The sequence below is a fragment of the Danio rerio genome, chromosome 20 (genome assembly GCF_049306965.1).
Source record: "Danio rerio strain Tuebingen ecotype United States chromosome 20, GRCz12tu, whole genome shotgun sequence".
Lineage (NCBI taxonomy): Eukaryota > Metazoa > Chordata > Actinopteri > Cypriniformes > Danionidae > Danio > Danio rerio.
In genome coordinates this window covers 35876120-35902500 of record NC_133195.1, presented here as the reverse complement: position 1 = coordinate 35902500, position 26381 = coordinate 35876120, and the positions used below count along the sequence as shown (strand labels likewise).

Below are 26381 nucleotides of genomic sequence, written 5' to 3'. Positions count from 1 at the left end.
CCCTCGTGATGTGGTAGACATGAATTCAAGTAAAAAAATAAGTCAATGTTCTCATGTTACTAGAAAAAAATAATAATAATAAAAAAATGAAGGCCTTTTTTTTTGCTCATGTGTATCTCTCGATGTACTTCTATATAAGTGAGAGAACTGTTTTAGTCAAGGCCTGGAGCATCTCAACTCTTCTTCCTAAACTTATGAAAGAAGCCTGAATACATCAAGTGGAAACTCTCCCTGAGCTCACTCACCCTTGCTAACCTAAATGACCCAGTGGCTGTTCGTGCATCTTTGCCTTAGCAGGAAAAATTATATTCCCTACTGTCAGCCAATGGGGAGCTGTAGCCTTCCTCAAAGTTCTACTTTCTGCTATATTAAACTGCTTATTCCCATTCTCTGATCCTTTCCATTTAATTACATTTCCACTTTTCTGTTGGAGACAAAAATCCGAGTTAAACTGTAATAACTGATGCTTACATTACAGAACATACAGTTGAAGTCAGAATTATTAGCCCCCTTTTAATTTTTTCCCCAATTTCTGTTAAACAAAAAGATTTTTTCAACACATTTCTAAACATAATAGTTTGAATAACTCATTTCTAATAACTGATTTATTTTATCTTTGCTGCTATGACAGTACATAATATTTTACTAGATATTTGTAAAGACATTAGTCATTTAAAGGCTTAACTTGGTTAATTAGGTTAACTAGGCAAGTTAGTGTATGATGATGGTTTGTTCTGTAGACTATCGAAAAATGTATAGCTCAATGGGGCTAATAATTTTGACCTTAATATGGCTTAAAATAATTAGAGGCTGTTTTTATTCTTGCCAAAATAAAACAAATAAGACTTTCTCTAGAAGCAAAATTATTATCAGACATACTGGGAATATTTCCTTGCTCTGTTAAACATAATTTGGTAAATATTTAAAAAAAGAATAAAAAGTGGGGCCAATAATTCAAATTTAAACTGTATAAGAGGAAGATTTCAAAGATTTAATTTGATTTGTAACATGTTTGTTATATTTATATACATATGTTAATTTAAATATTCAACATTTTACATAATGTTTTTTTATTAGGAAAGTTTGTAATATCACTTAATATTTAAACATATTTGGTCTTCTTGGTAAATGCATATCACCTGTTTAATATTTATCTATATATGATTGGTTTTGTTCTGAAGAGTTCAAATGGAAAGACCGATTATTTTTCATAATTGTTTTTGTAAATTACTCTTCAATGGATTAAAAAATATATAATTTATGAAAAAATATCAAAACACAAAAACAACATATCTCTTCTTTTTTTTACTTTTCCTGTGACAGAGTATAAAAACTAACTGAAAACTAACCTCAAAATTTGAATACAACCCCAAATCTGAAAAGTTGGGAAAACACAAATTTTACTTGTATTTCATTGCAGAAAATATGAACACAAAATATTTCAAGTTTTGTCTGGTCAACTTCGTTTCATTTGTTAACATACACCATTTCCTGTCATTCAGACCTGCAGCACATTCCAAACAAAGTTGGGGCAAAAGAAATGTATGGCTAATAAATAGGTAAATTGGTTAAATTATGATTTGAAACAGGTGATGTCAACAGGTGATTGTTATTAAGATTTTAGACAAAAGCAGCATCTAAAAAAGGTCTTGTCTTTTAGGAGCTAAGATGGGCTGAGGATTACCAGTTTGCCAACAAATACCTGAGAAAATTATTGAAATGATTAAAAACAATGTTCCTCAAAGAAAGATAGAAAGACATTTGGATATTTATCCTTCAACAGTGTATAACATGATTAAAAAACTCAAGGAATCTGGAGGAATATTAGTGCGTGAAAGACAAGGGCACAAGCGCAAGAAAACAACTATGATCTCCGATCTCTCAGGCAGCATTGCATCAAGAATCGTCATTCATTTAGAACAGGGGTGTCCAGACTCGGTCTTAGAGGGCCAGTGTCCTGCTGAGTTTAGCTCAAACTTGCTTCAACACACCTGCCAGGATGTTTCTAGTGTATCTAGCAAGAGCTGTATTAGATGATTCAGGTGTGTTTGATCAGGGTTGGAGCTAAACTCTCCGGGACACCGGCCCTCCAGGACCAAGTGTGGACACCCCTGATCTAGAAGCAATATCATCACATAGGCTCAAGACTATCTCTGGCTCAGGCCTTCTCCAGGCATCTGGGATGGACCATCACACAGTGGAAACATGTGCTGTGGTCCAATGAATCAGTATTTCAGGTATTTTTGGGGGAAAAAAGAGACATCTTGTACACACCGTATTAACGAAGAGAAGGATCATCCAGACTGTTACCAACAACAAGTTTAAAAACCAGGACCTGTCATGGTACAGCATGAGGTTGTGTCAGTGCCCTTGGAAAAAGTCACTTGCACCTCTGTGATGGCACCATTGATGCAGAAAAGTGCATAGAAATTTTAGAGGACAATATGCTGCTGCTGTTTCCAGGGATGCCCATGCATATTTCAACAAGACACTGCAAAACCACATTCTGCACATATTACAAAGTCCTGGCTGAGAAGGAAGAGGATTCAAGTATTTTACTGGCCTGTCTGCAGTCCTGACCTGTCTCCAACAGAGAATGTGTGGCATATTTTGAGCTGCAAAATGTAACAAAGACCCCATACTGTTCCCCATCTTAAGACTTGTTTGCAGGAAGAATGACACAAAATTAAACCTGAAACCATCTCTTAGTGTCTTCAGTCCCTAAACATCTGTTGAGTGTTGTGAAAAGGAATGGCAACATTACAAAGTGGTAAAGGCTTTATTTTTTTTAAATGTGTTGCTAAAAGTAAAATTAGAATTGGAAAAAAAAAAAACCACAAAAATCATGAAAAATGTTTATATCTGCAATGAAATACAAGTCAAAGTCAATTTAGAACATTTTACCTGAAATAAAGCATTAAACTAATTATCACGACATTGTATAAGCTAAAAAAAATTAATAAACAAAAAAAACAAAGACTGTCTTTTTGACTTGCTTCTTAGGTGACCTACTTATTTCTCATATTCTGATCCTCTCTATTCATTTAAACCTGCACTTTCCTACTCGAGATAAAAAGCAAAAGTTTAACTGTAATCAGCGGCTCTCAGGTTGAAGAACACACAGAGCTCTGGGTGTTGTGGCTGTTTTTGGATGCAGGTTAATGGCTTTGGCAGGTGCTGCTGATGACTGGCGGGTCTGTGTGCGGTTCAGGTGCTGCTCCTGTGGTGTCTGCTCTGTAGATGGAGCTGTCTGGACCCCCGCAGGCCTGTAACTCACAGCCCCGCTCGGCCCCCTGCCTGCTCCAGACCAGCGTGACCTCCAGCACACACCACTTCCAGCTCAATATTTTAAACTGTGCTCGGTCAGACAGCTGAGACATGCTTTGTGTCCATCCAATTACCACACATCACAAATACTTGGTGGTTATGACAGAGGAGTGAGGAGAATGCATGCGCGTTTTCATAAATTTTCTGTAGTTTTGGGGTTTTGCTGTGCCGTAAATGGAATGCTTAATAATGCCCACTTTTTATTTATTTACTTATTTTATTTTATTTTTGTGGAAAGAGGTACAGGTTAAATTTTTAAAAAGAAATAAAAAGAATCCTGTTCTTTTGGCATACTGGAATGTATCTAATAAATTTTGGGGTTTTATAATGTGTCTAATAAAAATCATCATTAAATTAACTTGAAATACATAAAATCGACAAAAAATGAAATAAAAAGGTTTTCAAATATTTAATCTGCTTGTTTTTTATAAACCAGTTAAGAATAAATTTAATAAAAATGTATTTATTCCAATTTTTTTTAACCATTTTTAGGGTTACAATTATTAGCCCCTTTACGTTTTTTTTTTTTTTTCTCTCAGTGGTCTACAGAACAAACCATCGTTATACAATAACTTGCCTAATTACCCTAAGCGGCCTAGGTAACCTAGTTGAGCCTTTAAATGTCACTTTAAGCTTTATAGGAGGGTCTTGGAAAAATATCTAGTCAAATATTATTTACTGTCATCATGACAAAGATAAAATAAATCAGTTATTAGAAATGAGTTATTAAAACTATTATGTTTGGAAATGTGTTGAAAAAAATCTTCTCTCCATCAAACAGAAATTGGGAAAAAAATAAACAGGTGAGCTAATAATTCAGAGAGTTTAATAATTCTGACTTTAACTGTAATTGAAGATATAGAATTTTTATATTTATTACCAGGTCTTGACATTAACATTTTTGATCACCAGCCACTGTGGCAAGTAGCTTTTCAACATTGCTTGTCACTTGCCATTTTCACCAGCCACAATTTTGTTGTTAGGAAAACGTATTATACATACATAAATTTGAATTTGACGTTAATATTTCTTGATTTAGATTTTTGTGTTATGTCCACATGCCTCCTTGATCATTTTACTTTTTGAGTGTTATACGTGATCTTGCTCAATGAGCATAGTCAAATGGCTTGTGGTTTCAGTGTCACATTGCAATTAGTTTTTATTTTACATGACTTTTAAGGGCACAACACTGAGGATTTATCACATTCTTCTCTAGCCACACCAAAAAAGAAAAGAAAAGAAAAGAAAAGAAAGAAAGAAAGCCTTAGCCCAAACTTTTAAATCGTGTCAAAACAAACAAAATATAGCTGTACTGTATACACAACAAAATCTTTTTTTTTAATTGACTTTTAAAAAAGAATTATGCACAGTGATCTGCCTAAAGTTCAGTTCACTATACATGAATGGAGAGTAAATCTCATATTTAAGCAGTGTTATTGAAAGGATGATTATTAAACCGTATTAACAAAATAACTAAGCAAAAGAAAGCAGGTGAAAAACATACAGTGTGCGTTGATGAAAGGACGATCATGTGATCACACAGTTACAGTTAGACATATTAATAATCTGTTCAAAAAACGTTTAAGCGAAAACGGGTGTTAATATCAAGTCCTTATTATACATGCAATATTTAATATATTACATATATGTATATTTTAAAATGTCTCCCTATATACAGTATGACAAATATTTAACTGTGTTTCCTCTAGGATTTTTCCAGCTGTGGCGGCAGACTTTTTTTACACTGATCTACCAGCTACCTGTGGCGTTATTTCAATGACAAATGTCGCAAGCGCAATTTTAGAAGTCAATATCGCATTTATTTAATTGCCTATAGCATTCGAATCTCTTTGCTTGTGCGCCGATTTCCTTTTCTCGTGCACAAAACTTCTTACACGCCACCTCAAATATACGCTGCTCAAGCCCAGATCTTGTGCGCTCTCAAATAAACGCTGCTGAAGTGCGATTTAGTGCGTTTATGTAACAAATATGTCTCCAACATTTATTAGATATGCTAGGAATATTTATGAATTTCTCCAATAGACCTACAGAGCGGTATTAATACGTCCTGAAGTAAAGTGAAACGGCTATACGTTGTATTTGCTGGCCTCACGCATCACTCACCTGTCAATCAACCAGTCAGTCAGTCAGCACGTAACCTTAAAGGGTTAAACAAATAACGCACAGCACTACTGCAGTTAAAGAAAAGTTTGCGCTTTCATAATTCACTTGCCTTTTAATAAGTTTTTGGTGCTATTATCACCTGCTATTAAAAAAAAAAAAGAAAAAAACGGGACTGATCGTTTTGAATGAAAAGCTGTAATGTTGCCGTGGCGGGATCAATTTTGGTGTGGCGCCCTGCCATGGAAGAATGAATATAGCTGAAACCATGTATAATATAGAACTAATGTGTAGTTTTATAAGTAAGTTTATAGGTGGTTTTTAAAATAACATTTTCCACTCTTTTACTGTGGTCTATTTGGACAATGCTTATTACATTTTTCATGTAGATATAGTGGCACACGAAGCTGTGTAGTAATTGATCTGCATAAATTTGCCATATGGTCTTATAACATGCAGTTTTCTTCATATCATTTAGAACTATTTTTAGAATTTGTAATATTTTATGCTGTGTTTGTTGATCTAATACTCTTCCACTGTTTGTTTATTGTGTGTAAATATACTGTAGGCTCACTATGTGCAGCTGACCAGATTCTGGATATACAGAAGTGATTGAATACTGCACATTTTGACTAACCTACATGTAGTCTGTACATAGCCTATAGGCTGCTGCATTTCCTCTAGGTCTTACATTTGGTCTTTGTTTTGAACCTCTCTCTCTCCCTCTCTCTCTCTCTCTCTCTGCAGTGCGTCTGCGGACGGATCGTCTATCATTGATAAAGGAGTGCATCTCTCAGTGCCCTACTGCATACCGACAGTCCCTTCTCCTTCTCAGCCTGGCCAGACTGCTGCGCGTTGCAGGTAAAAACCCAATGAAAACTTCCCTCAGCATCAGGCTAGCGTTCTGTTTATGTGTGTCCGTTGAGGAAAAATGCTTGAACGGAAGTATTTCCAGCTCAGGCGATTCATCAAGGCTGTCACAGACAGCCTGCCACAGCAGTTACGATTAAAAAAAAAATACTCACATCAGTACTTGGCATAGCTCTAACCAGGGCTTTCTTTTAGCTGTTAGTCAATGCAAAGTCCCTGAAAGTTCTAAATATTTCCACTTCCGTTCCATCATGACAAGACAGAAGGCGGTGCACTACACCAACTATTCCGTGTAGATTAAACGGTGCTAATCTGTAAGCTTTACCGTATCCGCTGAGTCAGCAGCGTCCTGTATACAGGTGAATAAATAGATGAATACGCATGAGTGAGGGATTGAATGAATAAGTAGACATTTCTTTGAAGTATGCTTTGCTCAGGGGTTGGAGATTAATATTGCATCGGACAGCCCAAAAAGATGCGCCTCAGGGATGTGACCTCATGAATCAACAATCAGTTGGTTTCATGAATCAGCATGAAGTCGGTAAAGCTATGAAGTCTATTGGTATTCTTTCTGATGTAAATCCAGAAAGATTTCGGTATGAAAATATGTCCAATTTTTTATTTTTGTGCTCAGACTCATGTTTTCAGCATACTGTGTTGTTCACTGCAGGTCATTTATCCAACTGATTTGTACCGCACTTGGGATGTTTGGCTCTCTGTGTTGCTCATGCTCAAAATTAAAGACAGTGGGGTAATTGTAATTGTGGGGTAATTTGTATTTGTACCAGTATGACCGAAAACTAAACTAAATCACACTGAGAGAATGAATGAGTGCAAAATGCCTTGAAATAAATTGAGCTTTTTTAACCAATATGGTTCCAAATAGGTCTTGGAGCTTTTAGAAGCTTAAGTCTTTCTATTCTGTTGTCAACAATGGGTAAGAATCGGACATAGTTAACCTTCAAAAATATTTATTGCCAACCTTAGCTTTTATAAGTTATTTATTTGCTGTTCGTTTTGTAAGAGCTTTGCCGTTTTCCCAAACTTTACACTTTTAGGATGTTTTTTAGCAGTAGCAGTAGATCAATACTTCTAGTCAGTAAGTGTTGTGGGCATACTTATGAACAGTGGTAATGTATTGATATTTTCATCTCTGATTTTAACAGGGATAATTAAATTGTCCACATGAATGCAGTAAATAGATATTTTTCAGAAAACTGAGCAACGTATTGTTTGTTTACGTGATGTTAAAGAGCCATGACACCCCCCACTTTCAGTTCAGGTCTACCTCAGATTCTTTTCAAAAGATGCATCATAATGGGCATGGAGCTCCACGAGCAAAAGGCAGGAGTGAGCGTGGCCAGCAGGGCAGAAGGTGTGGAGCGAACAACTGTTGTCAGTTAGCTCACAAAATGAGACACAAACTATGAGGAGACGCATGATTTTATAGTTTACAAAGTTCAAATGCAAAGAAATAAACGGTAATTTAATGCCCTGCTACATTTGTTATTCGTAAATTTATATACAGATAACCACAATTTATATCATTATAAAGACAATCGTGTTCATATAAACAGTATTAATGAGGACTTTTCCCTCAATCCCCGGGTCTGAATCACAGGTCTGAATGCAGACTGCAGCAGGTCTCTTGCCCTGTCTATTTTAACCTCTAACCCTGTTGGTAATCTAGAGGATTTAGGCAAACACAGCTGCATGGCGATCTGTCTAAATGTGAATGAACTCCACTGATAAACGACAACATCCGCCATTGTCAATAATAATGAGAAACCGACGCGTCATCTTTGTACTTGCATGCTGGACCTGTGATTATTTGTTTTTTAAAAAAAGTATTTTAGATTTTATTAATATGTATGTCATATTTCTACATTTTTTATAATTTGCTCAGAAGTTCTAAAAGTTAGAAATCGGATCATATATTATATTATATTATATTATATTATATTATATTATATTATATTATATTATATTATATTATATTATATTATATTATATTATATCATATCATATTATATTATATTATATTATATTATATTATATCATATTATATATTTATTGATTTGTTTGAATTTGCAAAAATGGTACTATTTCAAAATATTTATTATGAAAATATGATTTGACGTATTGTGATATGAGATATGTCATATCGCCCAGCACTACTGCAGCAACATTAAACACAAAGCATCAACAACTACTGTAATAAGAAATTGTTTGGTCTTTAAAACTGAACGGAAGGATTGAAAAAGCTAGAACCAAAACGGAGCATATACACTTAGTCCAAATTACTTGCCCTCCTGTCAACTCAAAGCAGTTTTTATTTAAAAAAATAAAATAAAATTTGGTCAATATCATTATCCCTGTTAAGCTATATATACAGTATATCTTTTTAGATAGTCTACAGAACAAACCATCACTATACAATGATTAGCCTAATTGTCATAACTTGCCTAATTACCCTAATTAACCTAGTTAAGCCTTTAAATTGCTAGTAATTCTATATCTACTATATCTAGTAAAATATTTTGTACTGTCATCATGGCAATTATTTGTCATCATTTACTTATAAATCAGTTATTAGAAATAAATTATTAAAACTGTTATGTTTAGAAATGTGTTGAAAAAAACGTATTTCCGTTAAACTGAAAAATGTACATGAGGGTTAATAATTCTGACTAGTACTTCAAAATATTCACCCCAAACTCTAGGGTGAAGTGTCAGTGCATTTGTTGGTTACAGGGGTAAATGAGGTTATTCCAGAGCTCTGACTCTCCTCAGTACGGATCAGTATGCAGGCCGTCAGAAGCTCTTCTTGTCGTATATAGAGGAATTGATTAGCTCTCTATGAAGTGACTGGGTGTTTGCCGTACTAGTGTTTGATGTATTCACCTTGGCTTACCCTCGACTAATGCCCGTAGGGCTGTTTTGTTTGTGCGTGTGTCTCAGCACTGCTTTCACTGGTACAGGAAAAAAGGTGAAATGAGGAAAATCTGGCGGCAGTAAATACTCCTGAATTATCAACATTTCCATGGCACATATACAGCTGAAGTCAGAATTATAAGCCCATCTGAATTATTAGCCTAAATATATATCTATTATATATTTATTTATATAATATATTATATTATATACATAATATTTCACTAGATAATTTTTCACGATACTAGCATTCAACTTAAAGTGCAATTTATTGGCTAAACTAGGTTAATTATGTAAGTTAGTGTAATTAGGCAAGGTATTATAATGACGGTTTGTTTGCAGGCAATCTAAAAACATTGCTTAATAGGGCTAATAATATTGACCATAAATTGATTTAAAATAATAATAATAATAATATTGCTTCTATTCTAGGCGAAATAAAACAAGACTTTCCCCTTAGAAGAAAAAAAAAATATTATTAGGAAATAGTGTGAACAATTCCTTGCTCTGCTAAACATTGTTAGGGATATATTTAAAAAAGAATGAAATAGAAAAAATAATAATTTACAGGATTGCTAATGATTTTGACTTCAAATGTGAATCAGTTTGGAATAAGGCCATTTCTGTAGTAGCAGTCCTTTAGGTTTCACTAGCAGATGCAATCGCAGATGTTTACACATGTGCACACTCTCTTTCCTGCCTTCTCTCATATTATTGCCTCTCTGGCCTTTGATGCTTGACACAGGATTTAATGAAAAAGACAGCCCCTATCACTGTTTTCATCAGGCTTCTTGGTCTTCTTTATTTTAGACTGAGATCAGAGCTGTCTAAGAGGGCGTTCTCTGAAATGTGATTGTTGTATTTTGTACAACATCTTAGCAGCCATCCAAGAATTGATCAAAATAAGCATCTGAAAGGAAATGAATTTACTGCTAAGCAGCCTCATGTTCTGGACCTTTGCACTCCCATCAGATTGAACCTTTGAGTAGTGGAGTGATGATTTATGCCACTTTTGCTAATATATGATTGTGATCAGAACCTGACAGAGGTTGAGGAGTTTATTAGGCCGGATACACAATGCAGTTAGATTTGGTTGTTTGTTGATCCTTTTTATGCATCATTTCTGCTAAGCGGTAGAGTTCATAACAAAACAATACAGTACAGCGTGGTTTAGTGTGGGCCAACCATGATCAGGCTTCCCAGCCATGTAAGGGAACTGTTGGCAGTCGAAATGTGTGGTGTATGCCAGAAAATTGTGATGGACACCATTCTCGCTCAAAGAAGAAAGCCGTACGGGTAGTTCACATATTGTGTCATTTGCGAACTACAGTTCATTATTTCAAATGTTGACACTACATAGGTGACAAGCTTTGTTTGAGAATGGCTCATTGTTTTGTTTTGGCTGTGTACTTAAAAATGAAACTTCATGTGTTGTTGTTCACTTGTTTTATTGTTGATGGGCTACTGAATATTGTCTTTAAACCAATCGGTGTTAAGCAGTGAGACTAGATCAAGCTTTTTGGTGGTGTACTGTTGTGCTACGTACCAAAAAAATATGGTATGGTTCACTATTTTGGTATTTTGACAGTGAAAATGGAAATAGAGTCATACTGTATTACATTGGACTGAACTGTACAGCGCAGTGAAAACGGGCCGTTAGTTTGTTTGTATTGTATGAATATATATTATTATATATATATATATATATATATATATATATATATATATATATATATATATATATATATATATATATATATATATATATATGTGTGTGTGTGTGTGTGTGTGTGTGTGTGTGTGTGTATATATGTATGTATATGTATGTATGTATATATATATATATACACACACATATATACATATACATACATGTATATACACATATATATATATATATATATATATATATATATATATATATATATATATATATATATTCCATGGTCTGTTGATATTCTTAATTCTGATTGGCTGGAGGGCTTGCATTATTTTTGTTGAAACGCACAGGTAGTTCCTATAAACATTAATTATGTTGGTGACAACTACATTCTACCCTTGAATTAAAACCCCAAAAATGCAGAACAATTACTTTTTAAAAAAATTGCTGTAGTGGTGTGCAAATGTTCGTTGTCTTTGGTACAACTGTATTTGTTGTTTTATTAATGATTAGTAACATTCTACTTGAAGGGGTGTTTGTAAGTCTGATTTGACACATTTAGGGTCATGACACGAATGAAACAAAAATGAAATTACATTAAACCTGCTTCATAAACTGTTAGTGTCTTGACATCACCAAGACAATTGTCATAAATATGTCATAAACCTGAATGTCATATTGTTTCATGAATATTTTCTTGTTCACATTTCAGTGGAGCAAACTGAAGTTTTCATTAAGATTGCTCATTAAAGTGGCAATACTGTCAAATTAGTGTTTTAAAGTGGCATTAATGACCTTACAATTTGTACCACTGTGGTTATTAATGTTAAATACACTCTTCAAAATCATGACAAAAATATAATGGCCTCATGACAGTCATTATGTTGTCTTGATGTCTTGACAAAGACTAAGGTTTTATTGTATTGACAATGTCAGGTTGTCATAACAAAGGCATCTCAAACAAAGTCACCTTTGCATTTAAAATAGCATAATAGCATACTGAGCAAATGACATGCATAAATATATTCAAGCATGCATAAATTTGCATTCATATTTGTGATGTGTCGTCATTATTATAAATATTTCATGATAGTCTTGTGAACATCCCCTTCAAGTAAAGTGTTTACTAGTATTTGAGCTGACATACAGTTTGTCATTCACCCTGATGAAATCAAAATAAAAACTCAAACCACCCACTGTCATAAATCCCTTAGAATTGTACCTTGTAATGTAGCATACAATATGTAAAAGTGTGTGCATGCTTGTGTGTGTGTTTTAGGTGATGATGAGGCCAAGAGAAAGGGTCAGGTGCTTACACTGTTGGCAGAACAGGCTCTGCTATGTCAGGATTTCAAGGCCTCCTACATTCACTGCCAGGAACTGATGGCGGCAGGTAAGCCAGCACAGCTTGACTCTAAATCTCACTCCTTTTTTTCTACTTTGTTTTAATCCAAATCAGAAATGCACTGCAGATTTTTAGAGATCCGACTTTTGTATTCCTTGCAATCTTGAAGCTTTAACAGTTTTAAAGAAAGCTCATTCACGTGTGGATGAAATATTACAGTGATATTCTTTGCTATTCCATTATTAATGTAGCATTCAAACTAGTATTACCTGCCCTTTGCCATAGTTCTTGCACAGTAATACATCTCTGGCCTTGTTGCATTTATTATTGATAGGGCCGGACCACAAGTAATAAGCTCAAATAAAACCTTTGACTTTTTAGTACAATTAAGCCATGATCAATATTTTTTGTCCTGTATATATGATTAAAATGCATGGTTAGAACTTGCCCTGATTGTATTAAAGAACCCCTATTATGCATTATAAAGGGTCATATTTTGGTTTTGGGGGTCTCTAACAACAGGCTGATATGCATGCAAGGTCAAAAAGCACTTTCATTGTCTTATAATATGCATTTATTTTCACCTAATTATGCCAATGACTCCCATACTATATGGTTTGCTCAACAAATTATTTGTTTCCAAACCCCTCCTTAGCGTGATGCTAATTTGCGTTGATTGGTCTGATGACTCAGTCTGTTGCGATTTGGTCGTTTGAGAGAAACGCTCACCATGGCTTTTCAACAATTTTGAAGTAGTCAGAGTGCAAAGTATATGTGTGAGCCCAATGTAGGAGTGCATTAAAGCATTATTAAAGCATTAAATTCAGTTAAACAGTAACATTTTGCTTTATTCTGAACCATGACACACATTCAGTAGTAATTCACACAGTGGTGAAAGCTGAACTATTTTGAAACTTGACCGCTGCACGTGTGTAAGAACAGATGACAGTGCATAGCAACAACAAACGGCAGAGGATCGCGAGCTCACTAACCCATTTAAATCCGTAAACAAAGTGGCACGCGTTATGTTTTCAACGTGGTTTTAGACGCGATATGAGAATATAAAGAGTTAACCAGATACAGTACACGCGGTTACAAGTAACAAAACACAATTAACTACAAATTTTGCTAGCTAGAGTAAAAAAAGGAGGCAACCATTTTAATTACACTTACTTACACTTGTGAAATGGAGGAAGAAACTGGTCCATAAACTGTGTACTATAAAGTTCCTGTCAAGCTCTGACAAAGTCCAATACATCATTAGTCTTTTCTGATCCTTTTTTTAAAAAACGACCGTTGAATCCCCCATTGAAAGCATGTAAATTGCTGAAGCACTCATCAGAAAAATGACAGGAACACAGCAGAAGGCTGGGGTTATAATGCTGAGGTATTTTTGCAAAAATGAACTTTAACCACTGACTCTCCACAGCCTCATCTGCTACAGTGTTTGTCTTCCTCTTTTTCTTTCTACAGTGTTTGTGGGCGGGGCCTGGGGGGTTAACTTTTCCCAAGTCTGTGCATGTATCAACGTCACGCCGACACGTCTTAAGATTCGTTATACTGATAAATCAATAGTTTTAATTCTGCACCTTCAGATTTTAGCCTTAGCTGGATATTTCACTTCACTTAGAGCTGTCTTACATACTGCATGGAAGGTCATTTTCAAAAATCCATAATAGGGGCTCTTTAATGTCTGCAAATGTTTAAAAGTAGAACATTAAAAAAACGCACACCTACACATTAAATAACTTAAATGAATGTTGATATTCAAATAAAGTTTTCACACAGTATCAGATAATCTCCAATTCCTGATGACTTAAACTCCAATTCAAGATGAATTAAAAGTCATGAGAATTAAAAAAATCAATAAATAAATTAAATACTTAGGTTTTGTGTGTAAAATGCTTGTTGTCAGGAGGTCTCTTTTAAATGACAAAAATCATCCATGAACCATGAAAAAGCTACTTTATTCTTGTATCTGCAAAAATTAGGTGTTTTCTAAATTTAGGATAGAGTTGCTAAATGGTTTGAGTCTTTATCTTTCCAGTCAGATTCATCTGTAGTCAGAGCTCAAAGGTGTTTTATATGTGTGTGTGTGGTTCAGTCAATGCACCATCAGATATTGGAAAGAGACTGGTGTTGCATGCTTGTGTGTGTGCATGTTTCAGGCTGGGGTAGATTAATGCAGGCTTGAGATCAGAAGATGTGCTAATCTCTGATTGCTATCGGCAGCAGTCTCGCAGCCTCGCTAACATCAGTGTGGAAAATGGGTTAGCCTCTCTCCTGCTTCACAGTGTAATTATTCAGTCACTCATGGAGAATAAGGAAGAAAGGGAGAGTGCTAGAGATTAGAACGATTTACTGAATACATGAGGCAATAAGAGCCATGGATGGAAAAACAAGAACCAAACTACAGCAGAAACTATTAACGCACACCACAGAGATACAGTAGCTGGTGCTAAAGCCTGGGATTGTGGGTGTTGCTGTGTTTTGTTGTTGCTAAATGTTAAAGAAATTATACCTTTTTGTCTGTTGTTCTGTCCGGACTAAATCTGTCTGTTCGTATGTCTTGTCTCTCTGTCTGTCTATTGATCTACATGGATGCTGAGTAGTCTGTGTGACCAACCGCATGTCCGTCTGACTGTATGGCAGTCGGTCTGACTATTTGTCTCTCTCATCATATGTCTGTTTTTCTACGTAAAGACTGATGCCTCCATCTGTCTGTCTGACTGCATGTCTTTCTGTTTATGTGAATGCGGACTCCTCTATCTGTCTGTCTGTCTGTCTGACAGCATGTCTGTCTGTTTATGTGAATGCGGACTCCTCTGTCTGTCTGTCTGTCTGTCTGTCTGTCTGTCTGTCTGTCTGACCATGCATTTGACTGTATGTCTATCAATCTGACTATATGTCTGTTTTTCTGACCATGTCTGTGTGTCTGACCCTATGTCTGTCTGACTGTATATCTGTCAGTTCGTATGTCTGTCTGACCTTTTGCTTGCCCGTCTGTCTGTCTGTCTGTCTGTACGTCCATATGTTTGTCTGTCTGATCATGTGCCTATTTGTTTACATGGACATTGACTCCATTGTCTGTCTGTTTGTCTGTCTATCTACATGGACACTGACTACTCTGTCTGTCTGGCCATATGTCTATCTGTCCGTACAGACATGCATCCAGACAAATGGACCGGCAAACAGACTGACAGAAAAACAAACAAATGATCAAACAGATAGAAATACGGTCAGATCGACCATATGTCTGTCTGTTTGTCTGTCTGACCACATCTGTCGATCTGACCATGTGTGTCTCTCTGATCATGTACTTGTCTGTTTACTTGGACATTGACTCCATTGTCTGTCTATCTATCTATCTGTCTGTCTGTCCGTTGGTTAGTCAGTCAGTCGGTCGGTCAGTTGGTCGTTTAGTCTGTTTGTCTACATGGGCATTGACTTCTCTATTTGTCTGACTGACCTTACTGTGTCTGTCTGTCCGAACAGACGTACATTCAGACAAATGGTCAGACAGACAGACAAACCGACAGACAGACAAACAAATGGTCTGACTGACCATATGTCCGCCTGTCTGTCTGTCTGTCTGTCTGTCTGACGACTTGTCTGACTGCATGTCTGTTTGGCTGACCATATGTGTGTCTATCTAATTATTTGTCTGTCTGATTATGTACCTGTCTGTTTACATGGATACTGACTCCTTTGTATGTCTGTCTCTCTGTCTGTCAGTCAGTCGGTCTGTCTATTTACATGAATGCTGACTTCTCTGTTTGTCTGTCAGACCATACTATGTCTGTCTGTCTGCACAGAAGTACATTCAGAAAAATGGTCGGTCAGACAGACAGACAGACAGACAGACAGACAGACAGACAGACAGACAGACAGAGAAACAAATGATCAGACAAATAGACAGAGAGACAAACAAATGACCAGACAGACAGAAACACGGTAAGACTGACCACATGTCTATCTTTCTGACTGTGTTTCTGTCTTTCTGACCATTTGCTTGTTTGTCTATCCGTCTATCTGTCTGTCTGTCTGTCTGTCTGACCATTTGTCTGAATGTAAATCTGTCTATATGACTGTCTGTCTGAACATATGTCTTCTGTTTTTTTTTTACTGTCTTTTCTGCCTATTAGACAATGAATCTGTCTGTCTGTTTTTCAGTCTGTCTTTACATTTACTACATCTTGTCTGTTTGTCTATATCTGTTTATCTGTCTGGCCTTCTACATTGACTATATGGATCTCTGTCTGCCTTTCTGTCTTTCATTTAGTTGTTTGTGATTCTGTTGTTCCATCAATTTTCAGCCAAGGTTTTGTCAAGCCTGCGTTGATTGACACTTTTCATTGCCTGCCTAAAAATGACTCGTACAGCAGCAACATTTCTTCCATTTTCAGTCTTCTTCATTTCAAATTTGAATCGCAATTAAATATTCATGAATTGAATTGGAATTTTAAAGACATTTCTGAATAGCATTCAACCCTGGAAAACACAGCCTGCTAAGTGCTCTTTCCCTGAGAGTTTTTACATTTGGAAATCTAATAAACGCCTGACCTCCTCCTTCAAAGTCAGCTTGAAACTTCATGTCCCCTGTACATGATTCTGCTGTCCTTAATTTCCCGCTCTCTCTCTTTTTTTTTTCTTTCTCCAGGCTACAGTGAAGGCTGGGATGTGTGCGCTCAGCTGGGACAGTGTGAGACGTTCACTCAGCTTTCTGGCCGTCAGGAACTGATGGCCTTCTCTCTTACACACTGTCCTCCCAGCAGGATCCAGACCCTGTTAGCGGCATCCAGTTCCCTTCAGACACAGGTGCCTTCTTGACCTCTTACAACTATTGTTCCTGTTAAGTGTAATACACTGCCAGTCAAAAGTTTGGAAGATTTTTTTTTATGTTTCGAAAGAAGTCTCTTCTGTTGATTGAAGCTACATTTGTTTGATGATAATATGAAATACAATCATTTATTTATTGGCTTTTATGTTTGCCATCTTTACTTTTATTATAAGTGCACTATATGTTGGCGCAATGATGACTAGGCTGTTGGCACTGACATGTTTTTTTACTGTTTTCTACATGAACATATTTAAAATGTAACTTATTTCTGTAATAACGAAGTAGAATTTTTTGAGCCATTACTTTGGGCTTCAGTGCTGCGTAATCATTGTTTAAATATATGTTTTGGTGTTGCATAAACATTTCTTATTGTTTATTATTTTTCCATCAATGTTGAAAAAAAACAGCTTTTATTTGTGTGATATGTGATACATACTATAAAAATATGTTTTGCTTTTATTAATTAAAAAGATTACAGTAAAGTTACAGTAGAAACATGTATAATGCTACCAAATAATTTATTTAAATAAATGCTGTTATTTTTAACATTTTGTTCATCAAGGTATCAAACATTAGAAGCAGAACATTGTTGAAAATAATGTTGATTAATTGGATTTATTACAATTAAAATTAAAAACTATATATATATATATATATATATATATATATATATATATATATATATATATATATATATATATATATATATATATACTGAGAATGCATGTGTAAATGAACGTGACCACGCTTAATGCTGCAGTGTTACACGGTACCACACAAAATGTTTTAACACAAGAAAAACATAACCAGCAGGGGGAGATAGATGTAAGAGATATTACTTGAATGCTTTAATTTTTTTTTTATTATTACAAATTCATACATTAGAATGTTTTCAAAAGGAATAGGGTATAGGGGGATAACTGGGAAAAGAACACAACCAGTAACTACTCTTCTAACTATTGCTCTAAAGAAATAGTTACAAACATAAAAGTTTATAATGATGAACTTTCAACCTAAGTTGGCTAATGAAGATTTTTAGAAAGGCACACCTAGGCGGGTTGTTTGATTTGGGGGCATTCGCTCTCACTGACCTGACAATGGAAATTCAGTTGTTTTTTGCACTACCCAGTGGATATTACTTAAAGCACAAAAGTGTTTTTTATTTTTTTAAGTGAAAAGGTGGCCTTTGCAGCTGTAACACTGCGTGTGATAAATTGCAACATGACGCGTGAAAAAATGCACATTCATAGTAATTTGTGTGAGTGTATACATGTATGCAACAAAAACGGAATATTTTAACATTAACATCTTTAAAGCATATGACAGGATATGGATTTAAAATAAAATGAAATTAAAATAGTCCCCCCCCACCCCCCAAATTTTTTTAAATGTATTTATTTATACTATATTTTATATATATTTTGTGTTTGTGCTTTTGAGAAATCGTAAGTACACTTATTCATATAAAAACATCTACTAAATGCATGTTTAAATGCAGCTAGCCTAAGATATATGAATTTTATGCTAGATATTTATAGGACAAATTGTACCACAAATATTACAACTTTTTAATTAATTTATATATTTATTTTAAATTAAACAAAGGCATGTGTAAAAAAAAAAAAGTATATATATAAAAAAATTAAATCTGACATCAACGTTACCATCATCATCATCATCATCAAAAAAAAAGTCAACAATATACTGTAGATGTTAAAAAAATTACAATGCCTCATTTACATTTTTACCATATAGATAAAAATGTCTCAATAGTTCTTCAATGGAAACATTTACCACGTTTCCTGTTCCATTATTCACTAGTTTCAGTGTGGGCATATGTTGTGTTGGGCTCAGTGTGCATTCTTAACTTAAAATGCAGCTTTTAAGTTCTAGAATGGCCTCCAGTATACATACGATTACCCTTCAAGCACTCAGTGTCGACTCCTTTGGTGTGCGGCTGCTTCCAGGAGAGACCTGAAATAAATTTACGTACACCAAGATAGATGCCTCACTGTAACACTTGCAAGAAAGAACGTGTTGAGGAATAGAATTGAAATAAGTTTTACCGCCATGCCAAGTATAAATACTGCCAGAACGATTAAACATTTAGGAGCTGAGAAAATTAAAGAGAAAAGGGGTATTGTGCTGAAGGGCAAAAATGAAAAAGTCAATGCTTTCTCTCTCTTCTCTTTGTCTTAGGTTCTGTACCAGGCTGTAAATTACAAGATTGATCCTTCTCAAGCCCGGAGAACAGGCAGCGAGCTGTCAGAGGTAAAGAACAACGCTACTTCATTTAGTCTGACACTTTGAAGAGCAGCTTTTGTACGCTGATAAATCTTTGCTAATTGTCCTCCTTGAATTTGAATACTAAATGTGTCTTATAATGCAGTGGCGCAGTAGGTAGTGCTGTCGCCTCACAGCAAGTAGATCGCTGGTTCGAACCTTGCCTCAGTTGGCTTTTCTGTGTGGAGTTTGCATGTTCTCCCTGCGTTCACGTGGGTTTCCTCCGGGTGCTCCGGTTTCCCCCACAGTCCAAAGACATGTGGTACAGGTAAATTGGGAAGGCTAAATTGTCCTTTGTGTATGTGCGTTTGTGTTTGTGTGTGTGTGTGTGTGTGTGTGTGTGTGTGTGTGTGTGTGTGTGTGTGTGTGTGTGTGTGTGTGTGTGTGTGTGTGTGTGTGTTTGTTTGTGTGTTTGTGTTTGTGTTTGTGTGTGTGTGTGTGTGTGTGTGTGTGTGTGTGTGTGTGTGTGTGTGTGTGTGTGTGTGTGTGTGTGTGTGTGTGTGTGTGTGTGGATGTGTGTGTGTGTGTGTGTGTGTGTTACCCAGAAATGGGTTGCGGCTGGAAGGGTATCCGCTGCGTAAAAACGTGCTGGATAAGTTGCCGGTTCATTCCACTGTGGCGACCCCGGATTAATAAAAGGACTACGCCGACAAAATGAATGAAATATGTCTTATGAAATACATTGTTGTTCTTTTCGAGAAGTGGATAGTCTGTGCTTTGGTCTGGCAGTGGATCTTTATTTATCATAATTGCCTTTTTGGGGGTAAAATGTACCTTTTTTATTCTTTGGAAAACAAGAATAGTTGGCAATATGTCATATTCAAGTCATAAAATCAACACTTTAATTCAGAAATAATGTAAAATGAACTACCGAACACTATATAATGTTAAATAAGGCAGTTAATGCATTATAAAGGAACATTAAATAAAAAAAATGCTACTAATATTTAAAATAGCTTAATATTAATTGCTTTATGTTAGTTAGCTTTGAAATAAAAGTTTTAGATGATGAAAATGTAACTGAAATTCCAACAAAGCTGTACTCTGTGTGGAAAACTGGTATAATACAGTAATTCAGTGGTTCTCAAACTCAGTCCTTTAGGGCCTGTGTCCTGCAAAGTTTAGTTTCAGACCCAATCAGACACACCTGGGCTAGCTAATCAAGCTCATACTAGGCTTTCTAGAAACATTCTTGCAGGGGGAAAGCTGAAGCTAAAGTCTGCAGGACACCAAACCTCCAGGACGAAGTTTGAGAATCCCTGCAGTAAAACATTTACTATAAACATACTGCTGTTTGACAGTGTTAAATGTTTGACATTTATTTTCAATACTTTGATTAATTTAAAAAAGGGGGAAAAATAATAAAACACAAATTAAAATATAATAAAGTATTTTTCTATTATTATTATTATTATTATTATTATTATTATTATTATAATAAATATAACATACAGACATCACAGTGGAGCAGTGGGTAGCACAATCGCCTCACAGTAAGAAGGTCGCTGGTTCAAGCCTCGACTGGGTCAGTTGGCATATTTGTGTGGAGTTTGCAGGTTCTTCCTGTGTTCATGTGGGTTCCCTCCGGGTGCTCTGATTTCCCCCATAGTCAAAAGACATGCGCTATACTGTAGATGATTGAATAAACTAAATTGGCCGTAGTGTATGAGTGTGATTGAGTGTGTATGAGTTTTTCCCAGTGTTGGGTTGCAAGGGCATCGACTGCAAAAAAAAAAAAAAACATATGCTGGATAAGTTGGCAGTTCATTTCACTGTGGCGTCCCCTGATTATTAAAGAGACTTAAGCCGAAAAGTAAATGAATAAATGAAGGAATGAGTAACAATAACATTATTATTATTATTATTATTATTATTATTATTATTATTATTAGCAAAACTGATAATAATAATATTATTTTTATATAATTTATTACTTTAATTATTATTATTATTATTATTATTATTATTATTATTATTATTATTATTATTAAATAAATAAATAATTAAATAAATAAATAAATAAATAAATAAATAAATAAATAAATAACTATGGTCATCATTGCTGACTGCAAACTTCCTTCACACAATTTGCATGACCACTAATGTTTCTTTCATGGCTATAAAATAGTTAAGTTTTCTCCTGGATCATTATATCATAGTGGACAATAGAGCACAGCCTCTGACTGAGTGGACTCAATATCTTACTGTCAAACTCTCTCTGCATTTTTTATACGCCATGAATATGGCTTCATAGCCCAGCTAGTTTAACTCCTGGCAAGCACTACCTTCAGAAAGACACCATTGAAGTGTTTAAAGATTAATGTGCGCACAAAAATACTTCAGTGTAAATGTGTGCGTGTTGTTTTTCCACTAAATGTGCATTTAACACTGAATGAAGTATTGATGAGGTCAATTGTGTGCTTTGGCTCTGTGTATTGAGAGCTAGCGCTGGGCTCCTATGTTTCTGACATTTTTGAAAAGATTACCTAGCATCCTGCTAACATGTAAACACCCGTCTTGGCTTCAGTTTTTGTCATGTTGCTACAAAGAGCATTTACGCTTACAAGTTTGCCTTCATATATAATGCATGTCGGGTTTAGTTTAATGAGATAACCATAATAGTGCTTTCATTAGTTTTATGGGATTAAATAGAAACCTCTGTCCCTGTTGCAGTTTCCTCTACTTTCTTTGTGTCTGTATTTTCCCTGCTGAGCAACTCTTGCCTTAAGTGAATTAGCGTATTTGCCACCTAATTGCAACGTAATAACATTTCAAGCCGCCAATGAATGATTTATTATTCACATTTGCCGAAAGTGTTTGCTTGTAGCAATACTTTATTTTTGCAATTAGCATTTAAAACAAGTTTGCATGATTAGTCTTGTCTGTGTGTAAATATCACAAAATAAAAGTCTAAGATGCACTTTTAAAAAATGTAATGGCAAAAAGTAAAGACATCAAACATTTGTGTGGTGCTTATTAAAACTTCTTTGAGTTAATCAGGTTTTAACTAAATTGTATTAGTTATTATTTTTAACTTCATATTTTAAGTCTGTTTGATTGAATGACTAAAAGTGCTTAGAAAAATGTATTAGATTGAACTAAAAAATTGAAGACAGCATTTAAAAAAATGGAGCCATGTTGATTTTACATGTGTAGAAGTCCACTTCTGATACAGTACATTCACAAAAGTTGACTGTTGAAAAGTTTAAATTTTAAGGCAACAAACTTCAGGATATTTTTGAGTTGACTCAACTTTCGAACCAATTACTGCACTTGTCTTCATTTAAACTCCTAAATGACCTGAAGGAAGGAGGCATGTCAGATGCTAGAGAGCATTTGATTGGTCAATATTTGATGAAGAACTCTATTTAGGCAGAAGTGACCATAGATAAACGTACTGTATACACTAGATATCACCTACGAGCCCTGAGCATGCATCAATACTTGCACCACATTTATACAGTGCTCCCAGGGCAAATGTCACTCAACCGCACTAGTCGAGAATAAAGCCAATGTGAAGATGCTGGACTTTTGCGCTGCATACAGGTGTATTAATGAGCAAACAAAGAAAACAAAGCAGAAAGGCATAACATAGGTAAGATTTAGTTTTTACATTTTTGTATATGACAAACTTTTGTGCTAAAGTCGCATTTCTGATGATAATACAGTTACTTACTGCATTGATTATAAGGCAAAGAAGTACTAACTTACTATATTCTAGGCTTATGCTAGTTTTGTTATATATAATGAGCATACAAGGTTAATGAAATATGACAACAAGACGCTGCGACAATAGAAACTTGTATTATTGTCAGCTTATACAGGTGCCTGGTAGCATAACAGTGCCTGCGCCTCAATGTGCATACTGTCCCCCTTAAATTAATAAATATTACAAATGTTATGTACCATTTAGATTAGAAAGGTGGATATGCACATTGAAACGCAGGAATATCGATGGTTTAAAGGAATCGTTCATAGCGATGATTCATTCACGAACAAATTTCTCCCTTCGTTAGCATTAGAAGTGAAAGCGGGAGAGGGGAAGTTTTTGAGGACATGCAATAGATCATATTGATATATATAGATTTACATATATAAATATGTATGCATATATCTTGCACCCTGGACGATCAGTGCTTCTCTCCGCCTTGGTCTCACATTCATTTAAAAGGAGTGCTACCCTGTACTAAATTGACGCATTCCTTCCAATAGACAACAACAGCGTAGGCAACATCTAATGTAAATATCTGTGAGAAGTGACAAACTGCAAGCTTTGGATGTTTATATCAGGTTTACATCTTCTAAAATCTAATTCTGTCACTGTTTTTGAGCACAGTAGCTTATTGAAATCATTAAAAACAAACATACTCATACTAACATCTAAAAAAACCCCTCAACTTTTCTGATTTTGATTATAATGCAGTAATGTGTACCTTTTGTAAAGCTGCTTTGAAACGGTACTTATTCTGAAATTGCTATACAAATAATCTTCAATTTAATTGAATTTTAAAAATTTGATCTTATTTTCATGGGATCTTTGGCTTTCATGTGCGTACAGGTGTATTTTACAACACAAGCTTTGTACAGACTAATTTTACTTTTTACTTTTAGGCTATATGTAGATACAAACTTCTGTTCCATAGAAAAGTCTCTTGCGAACACTTACGGCATCGGCATCTATCGGTGTTATAGATCTGCTGGTTTCAGACTGGTGAATATTTCAAACCGTTATGTGGTGGTCAGATGTTTGTTTATATTATCTATTATCTTAATTATTAATATTGTTACATAGCATAGAGGACATGGTAAACCGTTTCTCACAATTTAAATGGCTAACCTCCTATACTGTACATCTTATTTTGATCTTCTGGGGGAATCAAGTGTAAATTTAACTTGTAATTTGCACTTTGGTGCTAGCAAGAAAGTCAAATTTTCTTTAGAAAGAGAAAAAAAGCTACTGTACTTCCATTGTTTACTGTTTCAATATAACCACTGTAATCTGATCAGTATGGTCCATGCTTAACCTTTCTTGGCTGCCCATAACAGGTTGGAGCTGCTGTTCCTGGTTCAATTAACCCTACAGACCTGCTGCACAGAACCACAGCCCGCACCATAGAGGTCCTGACCAATACCACCATGAGCACCAAAGCTGTCCTGACCACCGTCATCGACTCTCACTGGTGGAGAGAGTCCCTCAGCCTGCTTCGCCCACTGCACGTAAGTCTCATCCAGAAATCAGCATCAGACGCCTCGCTTTGTTATGCATCCTTCCTCTTTAAAACACCACTGCCAGGAACAGGTTGGACAAAGCTCAACAGTGAGACTCGGCTGCACATTTTTTGGCAGCTTTTCTGAGGCCATTAAAACCTGGCATGATTGAACGAACCTCTCCCTGGCCGATGTCTGCTTGTCTCTCCGTGATGAGGTTTGTTTTCGGAGGTCCTGTTGTAGTGGTATTTGGCCAAAAAGGTTGGTTTTGGTCCCCCCGTGGTAAAACACAACAACAAAAAATAAGTTATTCAGATTTACAATTTACAAATGGTAAATAAATTATTTAATCAGGTCTTAGAATAAATATTCAAGTGAACAAATTATATAAGATTTGAACACAAGTTTTTAGTTTTAATTCATGTCATTACAAAACAAATAAATGAACAGCTTAATTTCCAGGACCAAGAATGTTGCCCATTAATACAAATAATTTCTAGCTCTGCTCTGAAATTTACATTTATTTCCGAAGTTTAATGGAGATATTTTTACTCTTTATTATCTTTTTTTACATTCTCAAATATTATTACACTTACTGTACATCAGATTCATGTCAGAGATCATACTGTACATCTGAATACACTCACAAATATAAGGACAAATAGGAAGAACAGGAGCATGGGCAGAGACTTTTTTTAAAATCTAAATTAATCTCACTGTAATCTTGGAATTAATATCTAGATTAAAATGGCTCATTTGAATTCTGCAGAAGGCATTAAGGCAATATGTGTGCTACCCAAATAATGACTAAAAGTAAGTATTTGAGAACGGGTTTCTCAGGCCAGGTGGCGCATTAGAGGGGGGCTCATCTCCTGTGTCCAAAATGCATCACAAACTGCTTAAGAAACTGATATACTATTACAATTGTTGATAAAAAAATAAATAACGTTCAATAAGATGTACTTGTGTTTACTGACTGTTTATTCAGTTAAACATGAATTTTGAAATGTAGGCCTACATTAGCTCCAAACAGTAATTTTTGATTACCTTAATCCGACTGAAGTCATAACTTAACTAAACTGAAATGGAATTAGGATGTGGAGAATGCATATATTAGTGGCATTTTTGAAGTAAACTCCGCAGTTAAACTGTTATGGTTATTGTAGGACTTATTGCCATATTTTCCAACACGCGCACACATTGCGAAATGCTGAAGTTTTTTCTTTTCATTTGGCATGTGTTATTCAATTTTATAACACTCTCACCAGTCCTTACTCCTTATTTGCATCTAATACCCCAGCTTGTCATGGGGGCAAGAATGAATTGTTCATGAGTAAAGGTGAAACTGCCAAACTGCATTTAAAGTCACCCAAAATTACTAGAAACTCTTACATGAAAGCACTTCACGTAAACACCCTAATCATATTATTGTCTATTAAGGCAAATAACTAGATTACATATGTCAAATGTAGTCAAATGTAAATGTAGTCAGTAGTATCTTCGAAGTAAGTGAAAGATATAGAACTGCTGATTTCATTCAGAAGGACACTTTTTTTGTCAGACGGCTCACCGGTTTGACTTTCATTCACAGTCATTCATTTTAAAAAGCCCCCGGTCCATTTTATTTTTTATATGTTTTACTTTATTTTGTAAATGAATTATTTTTTTAGACTGATCTGGCTCTATATAATTAAACATAACTAAAAAAAAAACATTTTTGTTAGGAAATGTTATATCATACACTGCCAAAAACACTTTTCATATTTTCCTTTTTTTCTAGTGCTAATATAAAA

At 35.2% G+C, this 26381-nt stretch overlaps 1 protein-coding gene across 8 annotated transcripts in view; it reads left to right on the top strand.

Moving 5' to 3' along the window:
- Positions 1-26381, top strand: part of nbas (NBAS subunit of NRZ tethering complex) — a 378367-nt gene that overhangs the window by 138425 nt on the left and 213561 nt on the right. For 7 of the 8 annotated variants that reach the window (XR_012395546.1, XR_012395545.1, XR_012395547.1 and 4 more), the window contains exons 32-36: positions 6196-6309; positions 12192-12305; positions 16918-17075; positions 19297-19368; positions 24427-24597. Coding sequence is in view for 4 of the 8 variants with exons in the window: in XM_073932555.1 (XP_073788656.1) it covers positions 6196-6309; positions 12192-12305; positions 16918-17075; positions 19297-19368; positions 24427-24597 (629 nt within the window). In the remaining 4 variants the exon portion in view is untranslated. Of the gene's footprint in view, positions 1-6195; positions 6310-12191; positions 12306-16917; positions 17076-19296; positions 19369-20365; positions 20427-24426; positions 24598-26381 lie in introns of all 8 variants that reach the window. The other variant, NM_001044807.1, reaches the window with a different exon arrangement.